This window comes from Setaria viridis, chromosome 9, assembly GCF_005286985.2.
Source record: "Setaria viridis chromosome 9, Setaria_viridis_v4.0, whole genome shotgun sequence".
NCBI lineage: Eukaryota > Viridiplantae > Streptophyta > Magnoliopsida > Poales > Poaceae > Setaria > Setaria viridis.
The window spans coordinates 10131231-10144775 of record NC_048271.2 but is presented as its reverse complement, the minus strand read 5'-3'; the positions used below and the strand labels follow the sequence as shown (position 1 = coordinate 10144775).

The 13545-nt window shown below is 44.9% G+C and overlaps 1 protein-coding gene and 1 pseudogene across 1 annotated transcript; both read right to left on the bottom strand.

The window, feature by feature from the left end:
* Positions 1-2286: 2286 nt before the first annotated feature.
* Positions 2287-3486, bottom strand: LOC140221376 (uncharacterized). Its single transcript, XM_072290921.1, has one exon. The coding sequence runs from the start codon at positions 3361-3363 to the stop codon at positions 2464-2466; it is 900 nt and encodes a 299-aa protein (XP_072147022.1). The 5' UTR covers positions 3364-3486; the 3' UTR covers positions 2287-2463.
* Positions 3487-10394: 6908 nt separating this feature from the next.
* Positions 10395-13192, bottom strand: LOC117835248 (uncharacterized; annotated as a pseudogene).
* Positions 13193-13545: the final 353 nt, after the last annotated feature.

Sequence of the window (13545 nt, the reverse complement as noted above, 5' to 3'; positions counted from 1 at the left end):
AAATGCACGAGTTGAAGCTTATAGTACTCGAGAATACCTCTGAAGAAGTCGGAGGTGGGCACTGCCAACCCCCTCTCCATAAAGTGCGCGAGCATCACGGTCTCGCCTGGATGCTCCTCAAATTGCCACGCATTTGGAAATGTGGGGCGCCACTCCAGAATCTCTTTCGGCTGAAGAAGCTTCGCATCGACTAATGCTTGCACGGCTTCCTCCTTCATCACTGAATGTTGCCACACTGCCCCAATCGGAGGCGGCGCAGTCTGGTTCGTCGGCCCCACCTTCGGCGCCGGCAGCACCAGCTCCTTCCCCTTCTTGGATTTAGCCTTGCCCGTCGCCGGAGCCTTGCCCTGGATCTTCTCGAGTTTCTTGCCCATCTTCTTGGTGCGCATTCGACGGACTCAACCTCAAGCTAGAACAGCACCCTTCCTCGGATCTCCCTCAAGGGGTGGCAATGGCGGCGGCGGCACTGACGGCGGCGCAAATGTGGAGCAGGAGGACAGGGGAGGCAGAAGAACAGATCTGATTACCGTGGGCGTAAAACCAACCGAAAGGGGGATTTCCAGTTTTATCTCCGCCAACTCCAGTTTCCACGCATCAGTTACGCAACGGACGGATTCTAACAGATTAATTGCAGATTAATCGCCTTAAACACTCAACGGCTAGTCTTTTCAACGGACTGCTGACCACTTCAACGACAGAGATCCCCGAAGTGCTCGGGGGCTGCGGGTACCGTACCCGTTGGTCAGATTTTTCTTTTTCAAAGACTGCCAAGGGTAAAAAAGACAGAAGACTGATTTTGACCCTAAGCCTGACTCTTCGACTCAACCTAAGGCTCGGGGGCTACTCCATATGGAGTGAGATTGACATCGCACTACCATATAAAATCTCGGAACAGAAGGAACTCGAAGGAACAAAAGAGTACCTTCCAGCCACGCGACAGTACTCGAGCACTTCGGTCTGCAACCTCTACGACTAGCTACTCGGATAGTGCCCGCAGCGCCCAAGACTGTGGCGCACGACTATAAAGTACTCGAGGGCTTGTCGGGCATACACCCCAGGCCCACGAGTAGACCTTGGATGGCCCACTAAGGGACGTACTCGGACATGATCAGAATAAGGATGGGCGTATCCTACTTGGACTAGTCAAGTATGTTTATGGAAAACTACTCGGGCCTTACCGAGTAGAACTCTGTAATAGTACCCGATTAGGACTCAGACTTGTAACCCTGCCCTCCCGTGTATATAAGGGCGGGCAGGACCCCTCTCAACAACAACTCCAGTTCATCAAATACAAACCAACACACAGGACGTAGGGTATTACGCGATCTAGTGGCCCGAACCTGTCTAAATCGTGTTCCTTGCGTCACCATTGATTCCTTGATTCTCGACGACCCTTACCGCATAAAAGACCACCTAGGGTACCCCTAGGCGGGTTGCCAGTCTAAAACACCGACAGTTTGGTTTAATTATGCAATAGGATTGATTTGGATTTTGGCAGGTGAGTGGTAAGGTGGAGGTGTTTGGGCTTTGGGGTTGAAGTTCAAACACATAACATAATAATTTAGTGTAGATTTGGTCCAATTTGAGCCCGTTAGCAAGTTTATTCGTGACACATTACAACATGAAAAATATTTGGAGCCACTTGATCGACATTCTTCATGCCTCATTATGAGTTGTTTGATGCTCTTGTTGGAGTGCGTCTATACTGTGTGATTCAAAAAAGAAAAAAAAGAGAATAGTGGTCACCTTCCTCTTCCTCGGCATCCATTTCCTCTGGTTTGGGCGTTCGGCTATCATTGGGGCATGACCTTTGTAAACCAGAAAGATAACAGGGTGAAGGGAGTTGGGTGAATAAGCAGTGCTCTAACACAACTGTGGAGTCGGGTAGGTCCCGTAGGAGTACAGCGGCAATGCTAGTGAAGGCATTCATGTGGACAGATTTGAATCATTCCACCTCGTCATCTTCAACGATCTTGCCCGACACGGTTCCGTCGTCCACTATTACTCTCCCTCTTAAAGTTAAAATCTAAACATCCATCAATCACCAGTCCATCACCTCTTTTTCTACCCCCTCCATTTCTCACCACCACATCCATCGTTCTCATGGAGCAACTAACTCAATATCCTAGTGCTTTTTTTAAAAAAAAATGGAAAATGTTTCCGGCCTCTAAGACTGTGGCTAGCACCGTAACAACGTAAGAACTACCTCCGGTCATTAATATAAAATGTTTTGGACGAACAAAATAACCTAGTTTTAGTTTGTTTTGGTTGTTCAAAACGTATGTATTAATGACAGGCACAGGATGAAGTATATAACAGCATGTACTATATAACTGTACATGATCTGCCTAGGTAGTACTCATGGTAACTCCAACATACTATTATTACAAAGCCTACGCACCTCTAAGCTTCTACAAGGTAGCAGCCCTATAGAGACCGTAGCCTCGTGCTACCTAGAACTGATCAGACTCCTGCCTCCTGCTCGACCTGTAGCCTCATCTCCCTGTTGAAGCGCGCGATGAAGTCCTCCACCCTCCTGTTGAGCTCCTCGTCGCTCAGCTGCCAGTACTCGCTCTCCTCTGCCGCCGGCTTGCTGCCCACAGTTGCCGACCGCCGGAGCCCCGGCCCTTCCCTCGCGGCAGCTGCTCCTTCCTCCGGAAGGCTCTTGGTGCTTGTCAGCACCCTTGACCATGGCTCCAGCTCTAGAGCTGGATCTGCCAGTGCGGAGCCCTCCTCGATGGTGGCAAGCGGGATGACCTCATCACCGTCTTCTTCTCCTTGCGCCTCCACTACTTCAACCGTGTTGTTCTTGACGGTGCTTGGCTCGATTATTACTTCTTTTTCTTCGCCTCTCTGGACGGGATGGTTTGTCTCGACGCCAGGCTGAATCGCTTCATCATCATCATCTTCTTCTTGGCCTTCGATCAAAGAAGGCAATGCATGGTGCACGGAGTAGCTACTTGTCACCGCGCTCGCCACCTCTCCCTGGACGCGCCCAGCGTTCACATCCACATCCACGGCGGGTGTCTCGTCCCGGGACGATGCGGCCAACGGAACCACCGCGTCGTCACTGCTAATGCCGTGCGCGGCCACCGGCGGCTGGCCGGCCGGCGCGCAGTACAGGTCACCGTCGGGCGCGGACCTGAAGAGGAGCGTACCGGCGTCGCCGGAGGTGGCGACGATGGCGGCAATGACGCAGTTGGACATGAGGAACCAGAAGGCGGTGTCCCCGGCCAGCGCGGCCGGCGGCGGGCGCAGCAGCGACACGTAGAGCAGCGGCAGCGCGGCCACCAGCGCCGAGACGGAGGCCCTGGCGATGGACTGCCGCCGCGGCAGCATGCCCGCCACGGCAGCAGGGAGCATATCTATCTACGTCGCTCGCTGGGCGGCTGGGGTGTGTGCGATCGACTTCGGTGGCTCGATCGTGTCTGTGTCGGGTTGCAACATGTATCTGTCCTATTTATAGGGGGGCTTCAAGTACTCGATGCAGGAGTGGCACTGCACACTGCTACCCAGCTAGCTGCCATGTAGCGCTGGTGATGTGATGTTGTTTCGCTTATTAAAACAGTGGCGTGGTGGTTTTGTCGTCGTGCTCGGGGCTTAATGATGGTGGTTAGCTGGAGCTGGAGCAGCATGTGTGTCTGGACTCTGGAGAGTACGTGCCAGTAGTGCCCTCTGCCATGTAGAAGTAGTGTGTTCCTCAAGGGTTGCAGCACGCAGCCGCGTGCCCGCGTGCCACTGTGGTATGTGCCAAGTGCCATGAGGCGGAGGACAGCCGGCCGGGCGACGCGTGCGACCTGCGGAGCAGGGCAACCCCGGGCGTTCCGGTGAAAAGGCTCCGGCGGTAGCGTGCGCGTGAGCCGGCGGCGGGGCCAGTCACGAATGTTGGTGGCTCTGCGCATGCCGGCGTGGTCTCGGTCCCATGGGGGTTGCCGCGCGTGTCTGGCGAGCACGCGACACATTTGTGTGATTGTGTCCGTGCATAGTAACAAATGGGCAAAGTATAGTAGGATATTTTCAATTGAAATGTTAGCAAGGGGGTGTTTTGGATCCTTAAGTTAAAGTCTAGTTCATGTCAATCAAATCTTTGGAGGTTAATTAGAAGAACTAAATATGAGTTAATTATAAAACTAATTACACAGATAGAGGCTACGCGAGACGAATCTAGTAAGCCTAATTAATGCATGATTAACACATGTTTATTGTAGCATCACATTGTCAAATCATGGACTAATTAGGCTTAATAGATTTATCTCGCAAATTAACCTTCATCTGTGCAATTGGTTTTGTAATTAATCTATATTTAATACTCCCAATTAGTTTATAAACATTCGATGTGACAGTAATTTTAGGTTGGCCTAAAAAACCAAACACCCCTGCCTTGATGCTACACCACGTTGACTTCGAGTAAACTGAGCGAGCTAGTCACACTGATTGCATCATTCATTAGCATACAAGCAAGATCGAACCCATCATACAGGAACCGCGCGTGCACACACACATGGACCTCGTGGGACCACCAGACCAAACACCTTAGCCCATCTGGCACTTTGGAAGATCTTGCTCTCAAGAAAAATAGAGCTTGATGACGTCGTTCTTACAGTTTAACTACTCTTTACCCCCGAACAGCTGCAGCCCGTTCATCTGTTGCCGCCAATCAGAGCCTTGTACGGCTCAATCAACCAGCCGCGCTGATGGTGTCCAGGGGCACCACCTGGCAGAAGACATCTCGGCGGCGTCGTCCCCCCCGGCCTGAATTATGCTGTGAGGGTGACTGAAACTGAAACGAAAACGCCAGGCTCAACACTCTCCAGCAGGGCTTCTTGTTGCATACATGTTTCATGGATCTCCGATTTGATGGAAATTCGCATCACATCAAAGAACAATAATTGGGGAATGCTCGGTGGTATAATGAGGTGCGAATGATGGTCTCAAGACCACGCGTTGGTGCTGTGTCCAGCCACAAGGACCAAAGGGTTATGGTCGTGTTTGGATCCTTGGTTAAAGTTTAGCTCTTGTCACATCAAATGTTCGGATACTAATTAGAAGAACTAAATACAAGCTAATTATAAAACTAATTGCAGAAGCCATGGGCTAATTCGCGAGACGAATCTATTAAGTCTAATTAATCCATCATTAGTAAATGGTTACTGTAGCACCGCATTGTCAAATCATGGATTAATTAGGTTTAATAGATTCGTCTCGTGAATTAGCATCCATCTGTGCAATTAATTTTATAATTACACTATATTTAATACTCCTGATCAGTATCAAACATTCAATGTGATCACAGAGACTAAAATTTAACCCTGGAAAACAAACATCCCCTGATGTCTGAGCTATGATAGCTTCAGATTCGCATAGATCGATGTCTCTTTGTCCTTTCCCGTGAGACGAAATCATTGGGTCATCCTTCAATCAGCGAGAACGATGAGTAGTATGTCCTTAACTCCAGAGTGAGCATACTGTATTTGTCGTTTCTCTAAGTAATCAAGAAAAACAGTCGTGTCCTACAATGAGATGAAATCATTGTCTTCTCAGCGAAACATAATTCACTATGGGAAATCGGAATTTCCTTGTGCCTAGATCTGTCAAGGAAATAGTAGAGAAAACTGCCAGGAAAATCACAAACAACTACCTTGCGAGTCCGACATAAACCCAAAAGTAGTTCTAACTTCATGTGCATTCCGAGGAATGGATAAGGTAATTACAATTTTCCTGTAGTTAATTAATCCGAAGGTAATTAGTATTTCCATGTGAGTCTTTATGGTAACGCTTAAAAAAAATGCCTAGCACATAAGAAAATTCCAGTTTCCAGTAGCGATTGAGTTTCCACAAATTTAACGAGTAGAGTTAACTAGGACTGAACAATAATCCTAAAAATTAAACATTAGAGTGTGTAACTCGGAAAAGTGTTTAAGGTTTCGTACCAAAACTTGAGGAGCATCATAATTTCAAAATCACCGGAAATAATTAAATGAAACTCGTTTACGTTAATAAAATATTTTTGTTGGGAGTTGATGAGATGGTCCAAGGGTTTAACCCCAAAATGTCCGTGGCTACGCGAGGCAAGGTCCAAACCAGCCAATCAAGCAAAGTTTCATCTTTGTGCAACCCTCATGAGTTTTTCTGATCAAAAAGGGAAAGGAACATACTAATCCTAATCAACCATAATCCATGTTTTTATTCTTCTCATTTCCCCTTCTGCTAGGCTAATCCGTTCCATTAGAACTCGTTAGAATTTTGATGTGCATCACCCAACGTAAGGTTGATTCAGGGGGTGTTTGGATACGAGATGCTAAACTTTAGCAGGGTCACATCGGATGTTCGGATGCTAATTAGGAGGACTAAACATGAGCTAATTATAAAATTAATTGCACAGATGGAGTCTAATTCGCGAGACGAATCTATTAAGGCTAATTAATCCATCATTAGCAAATGGTTACTATAGCATTACATTGTCAAATCATGGACTAATTAGGCTTAATAGATTCGTCTCGCGAATTAGACTCCATATATGCAATTAGTTTTATAATTAGACTATGTTTAATACTCATAATTAGTATGAAACTGACAAGTGGAAAAGCGGTTCGCACAGCTATTCATACCGTCATGATTAGATTTTGGTGACCAACGAGTTGTTTGCTACACAAGTTATCATGATTAGAAAATGACGGCAGGGGTCAGAAACAAATGGGGAACATCGACATTTTTTTACTAATAAATGTACTGTAGGAACTAATCTATTTGCCTATTTCGTTCTATCTGAGGGGGAAAAAAGGAGGAGAATGTTCAGGCTCAATATGAGAACGTTGTACATTTTTGTTGTACTATTTACGATGTCACATAGTGGTTTCTATAAGGTTGGTCGAGTAGTTTTATAGAAAAAAGTAATTAAGTGCAGTAGCCGGCTAACCACGGGATACACTATACTCGGAGAACACTCTTAACTGAACGAATCAAAAAAGAAAAAAATATATCGCATCAAGGTCTGATGAACTCCCACTTTCTGATGATCCTGATCGATGAGCGCTTACTGCAAATTGTCTTTTTAAAAAGAGAAGGGTTTCCAGCTTGCAAAGTTGCGGTTTGTTTTGTCCCGTCCTCCTGGATGCCTATCCGATCCCTTCCTTCCCATGCGTTGCGGGCATGGCGGCGCGTGGACCGTGGCCCCCTCCTGCCGAAATGGAGATGGCGGTGAGCTGGCATATAGGTGTGCTCGCATACGTGACGTGGATATCCAGCGTTGCTTCCTTCCCAGTGAAGCCGGCCTCTAGGCCTAGGGGTGCGGCGTCACCCACGTCACGTGGATTGATTAGCTTGTGCTCGAGTGGAAGATCAGGACTAGTGTACATTTGCATATGGGATCGATCGTCGGCGTCACCTGATCCGTTAATCGCTTGCTTTCTGTTTCTTGCTCTTCCGAGATCCATCAAATGAAATACTGGCCTGAGAGTTAACAGGTGAGGGAGTAAAAAAGGTGAACGCACAAGGACAATTGCTCTGCGGTCTTGCGTAGTCGTACTTGCCCCATATGTAATTTCTGAAACATGCATGCTTGTTGTGTCTACAAAAGCTCAGAGATCTAATAATCGTCGTACCGTCGTAGGCCCTCCGAGGGAACGACGGAGACGGCGGACTTTTTTTTCCTTTAGGCCTACTTTGGGAACATGGGCCAGCTTTGCCCTGGGTAGCAAACCCCCGACGGGGATATCATTGGCCGGTCGTATCCACAGGAGCCATTCTCCTTTCCATGTCCCCTTCCCTGTCGCTATTTGGAAGCAAGGCCAAAGTACCCAGGTGTCCCCTGCTCTGGGTAACAAACTTGCATATCATGACTATATTGATTATGAGCTTGCTTGCTGTAAGCAATAAATTGCACATGCCCAATATTCTGAAACTCCAAATGAACATTCAAATTGACATCGTACTGTAAAATATAAATTGAAAGATAAAACAAGTGATCTGTCTTAGCAATATAAACTGAAAGCTAAAATCTGCACCAATATTTAAATTATAGTCCTTCAGCTCACACACCAATATATTACATAGATGCCAGTAGCATAAAAAATGGACAAATAGGAGGTGCATGTATATAAAAATTGACAGACAGGAGGAGCAAAATCTAGCTATGATTTTGAACGTTTCTCAGATGCGAATGATGAAGGCCACTTCACTTTTCTCTTTTCTCTTATCATGTGTTGCTTCCGCCAAGTCCTCTACAAGTAACACAAAAATACCGCTTTGGTTCACTTGTACTTTGCCTCCAAGCCAATGCCATCTACAATACGCTCTCATAATGCCACCTGTTTCGTACCACAAGGATCACATAATGCCATTTGGAACCATATGACCTGAAGGAACAACCGCCTAAATTGGTGGTAGCAATCATCCACAGATAAATAGGAGACAATACAGTTCCCATTCTCCATAAACCAACAACACTTGTGACAATGTAGAAGTTGTCAACTCTGAACCAACATGCTTTGAGTAACGGAACCAACATGTAAAAGGACAAGAACAAGATAATGCAACATTTGCTTGCAAAATATGCCTAAGCAAGAATTCCAAACAACAGACACATGCTAAGAATCTATCATTGGTCATTCTAATTGCAGAAATCAAGAGTAGGACCAGAAATCCAAACAACTTGTTGTGCTAGATGATGTGTGAGACATATATTCAGTGCATCTCGATATACAAGATTTTATACTATGTTCAAATGTTCAGACTACACACAATGTTCACACTACACACACCAAACAGGAGGCCCTTCAGGATGAACCCAAAACCCCAACACCAATTGACATGAAGGCTGCTATCAACTCTACATCTTAGAAAATCAGCATGACAAAGAAGAAGCTGTCTAAAAAGTAGAATATCTAAAAAGTAGAATATCTAAAAAGTAATCAGGCTTCTAGTACAAGAGTAAAGGTTGAAAGCATGAAAAGAGCTAGCATTTATGAAAGGAGTAAAAGCACAACAGATTAAAACATTTTGCAATAGAATTTAAGGAATAATGCTAGAAGAAGAGGAGAAAACTGAGACAAGCAAACATACCTGTGAAATTTTTTTGTTTAGCCAAACTAGTCGAACAGCTGGATTTTTGGTCATCATAAATATCTGTCGATTCATCTCAGATTGAAAGAGCTCATTAGCATCTGCCTTCTGCTCAATAGTTAGGTCTTCTATGCTATCCACAACAGCAATGCACTTTTCTACAGAATAGTCATCTTCTTTTTTCTTCTTCTCATCTAGTTTTCCTGATTTTTCTCCATTTGGATTTTTCTCAAGTCTATGAATTCGCTGAGTTTAGCTGCCATTTAACTTTGTTTGCATTTTTTTCCACTAGCACTTTGTTGCTCCTCCTCTAGATTGAGATAGGGTGGTGCAGATTGCACATCTGGGCCCTCAATTTGAGTAAAAGGATTTGTACCAAAATTGATGCCAACAGAATCAGAGCCAACAGTCGTGTTCTGCGTACTTTGCTCAGAGTGACTTCTTTCAATTGGAGGTCGTGCCATCATGTTAGGTGGCTCGGTTGATGTAAAATTCAAATCTTCAGTGGCTATACTTCCTATTAATACACACCAGAGATACACTCTTAGGTGGCTTTCATTGAACGCTGAAAAATCAGTTATACATTTTGCTTGTGATAGGGAGAGCCCTTGCCTATGCTTGGAGAACTCTTAAATGCCTAACGATTGACTGAACATAACAGATGAGATATCTTTAACTATTTTTGTGCATTCTGAATGAGAAAGATCTCATCTATACCACACTAGGGGATAGAGAGCACACACACAGGCCATTGATCTCAAATATATGTAGTGCAGTGGTCTTCAATTAATGGCAATACCCAACCACCAACTGATGCAGCTAGCAACATAATGAGTACTTGAAGCACCCACAGCCATTGGATAACTCAAATAGCTTATTCAGCAAACTACACTAAGTTTCATGTAGAAAATGATGTGTTTAGATGGTCACGGGATATACATCATATATAAATATTGAAATGAAATTCCCTTTGTTCTCTATCAGCTAGCCATGTGTCATTAATATATTGTCAATGTTCTAAAATTCATGGTATGGCAGCTAGAAAGGAGTAAGAATTTAACTGCGTTATCACATTAGAATCTAAGCTTACAAAAATTCATGACAGTTCTGAATACTCTTATTGCAGCACAGATGAGCTGAATAAAATAAAGAGCACACTTGTAAAAAACAAGAACAGCACTAAAACAAGAACAGAAGCAATGAACAGCAAGATGAAAGCATTACCTTCATACAATAATTCCAAGCTGTTATATAAAGTAAATGGCTTCTTGCGGAACTTGGCAACTTTGTGGTTATCATATTGAAGTAAAAAAAATATATAATTAGATGGTTTGTATAAAGGTTAGCTGTTATATAAATGGCTGTTATATAAAGTTGATTCTCCATTTAAGAGACCTAATCTTAATCAACTTTTCCCAACCATTTAGCTCTGCAATGATCGTACCCAAAGTGTCGTTCCAGCCAACACCACTTTTCCTCGATTCTTTTATTATCTTATAACTTCCTTTTAGCTCTTTCTCCTTTTCTTGCACTTGTTGCTTTATAAAATGTGTCGTTAGAAACATATCATTGAATTTGATTGTGATATTCCTCCAACCTTCAGTTGTCCAGCCATTTTGTGCCCTATACATTGGGATATTGACATGCTCTTTCATTACATCCACCAGCCCTTTCTCATACGTGTAGCTCCATACAGCCCTTGTACCCTGGGATGTTGACATTGCTAAAAAATGGTGAAAGATAAATATAAGCTAAAATTCTAGAAATATAAATGTAAGATAAAATGCTGACAATGCTCCAAATTACCATCTAATTATTATAGGCAGCCCACATCACTTGCGCGATTTGATCTCGTAATGTGTTGCCATCACTCGATTCTATCTCACTTGGATAACTGTTATCCCCCTCCGGCATATCAACAAAAGTGGTTGGATTGATATATTGTGGTTGGTGATCTAGCCAATTATCTTGCCCATTGTGCGCTCTAATTATATTGTGAAATACCGCTGCTGCTGCAGGAATCTTGATCTAAGTCTCAATTGAATAGTGTGTTCCCACTTTCAGAATTGGAAACCATTTTTTCAACACCCCAAATGCCCTTTCAATATGATTCCGAAGTTGTGCATGCCGATGATTAAACAACTCCTTTTAGTTTGCATACTCATTTCTCTGCGATGATCCACGCCTTCTAAACTCGCCAAGGTGGTAACTAACTCCTCGGTACGGTGTTATGAATGATGGAGTGTTAGCATATCCACCATCTACAAGGTAGAATTTCCCTGGTGGTACATGAAATCCCTTCGTAAGAGCATAACGTAGGACTCCTGCATCAGACGCAGATCCTTCCCACCCACTAGAGATGAAAGTGAATTTGAGATCAAAGTCACAAGCGAACATAACATTATGAGATAATGTCCCTTTTCTGTTTCTAAAAGGAGGGGCCTTATCTTCATTGATAGTAATAGGGATATGCGTCCCGTCGATGGCGCCAATGCAATTTTGCACGTAAAAAGGAACCTAATATTGTTGGAATAGTGTGTTTGGAATGATACAAGGGCAAGCAGCATATATGACTAACCTGGAAGAACAGCATGAACCGAGGGTTTGATAAAATCTTAGCATGTGTTTGGTTTGGATTTGGAAGCTTGATGAATCTATGAGTCAATGTTGGAATTATATCGAAGACCTCATTGACTTTCCTATGAATTGTCTCACCGCTGTATTGGAATGCTTTCTTCAGTGTTGGAATTCTAGCATTGTGGGAGAGCATGAACAAAAATATTCCTAATTGCTCCTCAATCTTAACACCGTGTGTGTCGCATAATAAGTTTTCTGCTCTGAGAAGATTTGCTATAGCTCTAAAAATCTCAACCTCCATTCTAAACTCTGACTTGCACCAATTTTCGTGGCCTTCGAGGATTTCTTTGACCTTTGTGGCACCAGGAAGAGATGATGTGTGTTATGACATCTTTTCATCATAGAGACACGACATGACAGCGGGGACAATAACAAAGAAAAGTTCATCGTCCAATTCTTCCTCATCTAACATGAACTGCCTAACATCCTCCTCCCAAGAACCGGCCATTATCTGTTATATAGGGAATAGGGATAATATTATTAACTAGGATATAATATAACTAAAAACAAGAATTATAATTGATGTGCCAAAAATAAAAGATGAATTCTCTGAACTGCAATACATAAAAGAAGAGTTCTATATACTTTTTTATAAATTTATATATAAAAAAGCTGCATTAAGTTAATGAGGTATTTCATTGGCAGCTAACTAAAACTAACAATTGTAGATAGGCTAAAACTGCTCAAGTGAAAACATACAACTGAACAAAACTACCAGAAACCATGAACGATGATTCCATATAGAAACTATAATATGTCCTACAGAATTAGAGGGATCCAAGCTGCGTAAGTGCACAGTCATTAGCTAGAATGATAGGCCAAGCAAAGGATAGCAAACAATCATGCATTCAAAATGTACAGGTTGTCTAAGACCTGTTTTACAGATGACCAGAACGGGAGCAACAGTTAGAAAATAGACAAGTTCAGTAGTAAGACTAAACGAATGCCATCAAGAACAAAATGGAGAACAGATTTGCACCACATATCATAATTTGGGGAAAAAATAGCGGCTTATGTTTGCTCTCTAATCTGGGTGGCATGGATATTTCTTTTGCTGTATGAACACGAAACTCCCGGGTTAAAAGCAAGGTCTCTACTGACATGAGACTCCTGATGACAACTTCTACAGAAACTGTACGAATCAGACCTAGGTCAGACCTAGGAGAGGAACTTGGACGGGTTCTTGGAGCTAACCTGGAGTAGATCTTGAAGCTCGAACGGAGGTGGTGGCGGTCGCGAGGCCGGTGACGGAGACGAGGAAGAAGCCGGCGAGGGACGAGCACGGCGGCAACGCGGAGCCTAAGGCGCTGGACTTCTGGAATTGGACAGCAACGCGGGGGGAGGCGCTGGTCGGGAGCCAGGCGGCCAGTGTGAACGACGACACGTCGGGGTCGGGGAGGCGGGCGGCGGTGACCCCGCGGGGAGGAGCGGAGGATGACGCGGATGGGGCCTGGACGTCGGGACTCAGGGTCGAGCGAGCGGCGCGTGGTGGCATCTCCGTCGCCGCCGTGCGGAGCGGCGGCGGCGAGCCGTAGGGAGGCGGAGCGGCGCGGAGGGAAGCGGAGCGGCGCGAAGGGAGGCGGAGGCGGCGCATCGCGAGAGGGAGGACGGGGAGGACGCGCCCGACGTCCGAAGGTGGGATAGGTTTGCCCCATGGAAAACGGGTGGGTCGGGTGGGGGAGTCTGTTCGCGTGGGCTTCCAAATGCCGAAATTTTTTGGCCCGTGCCGCAATTTCACGGGGAGCGCCGGGCTGGGGAAAAGGCCGGGATCCGGGGGGATTTTGGGCTTCCAAATTAGCCCCTTATAGGGCTCGATTTGGTCGTGGTTAGATATGCTGCCGGGAGTAC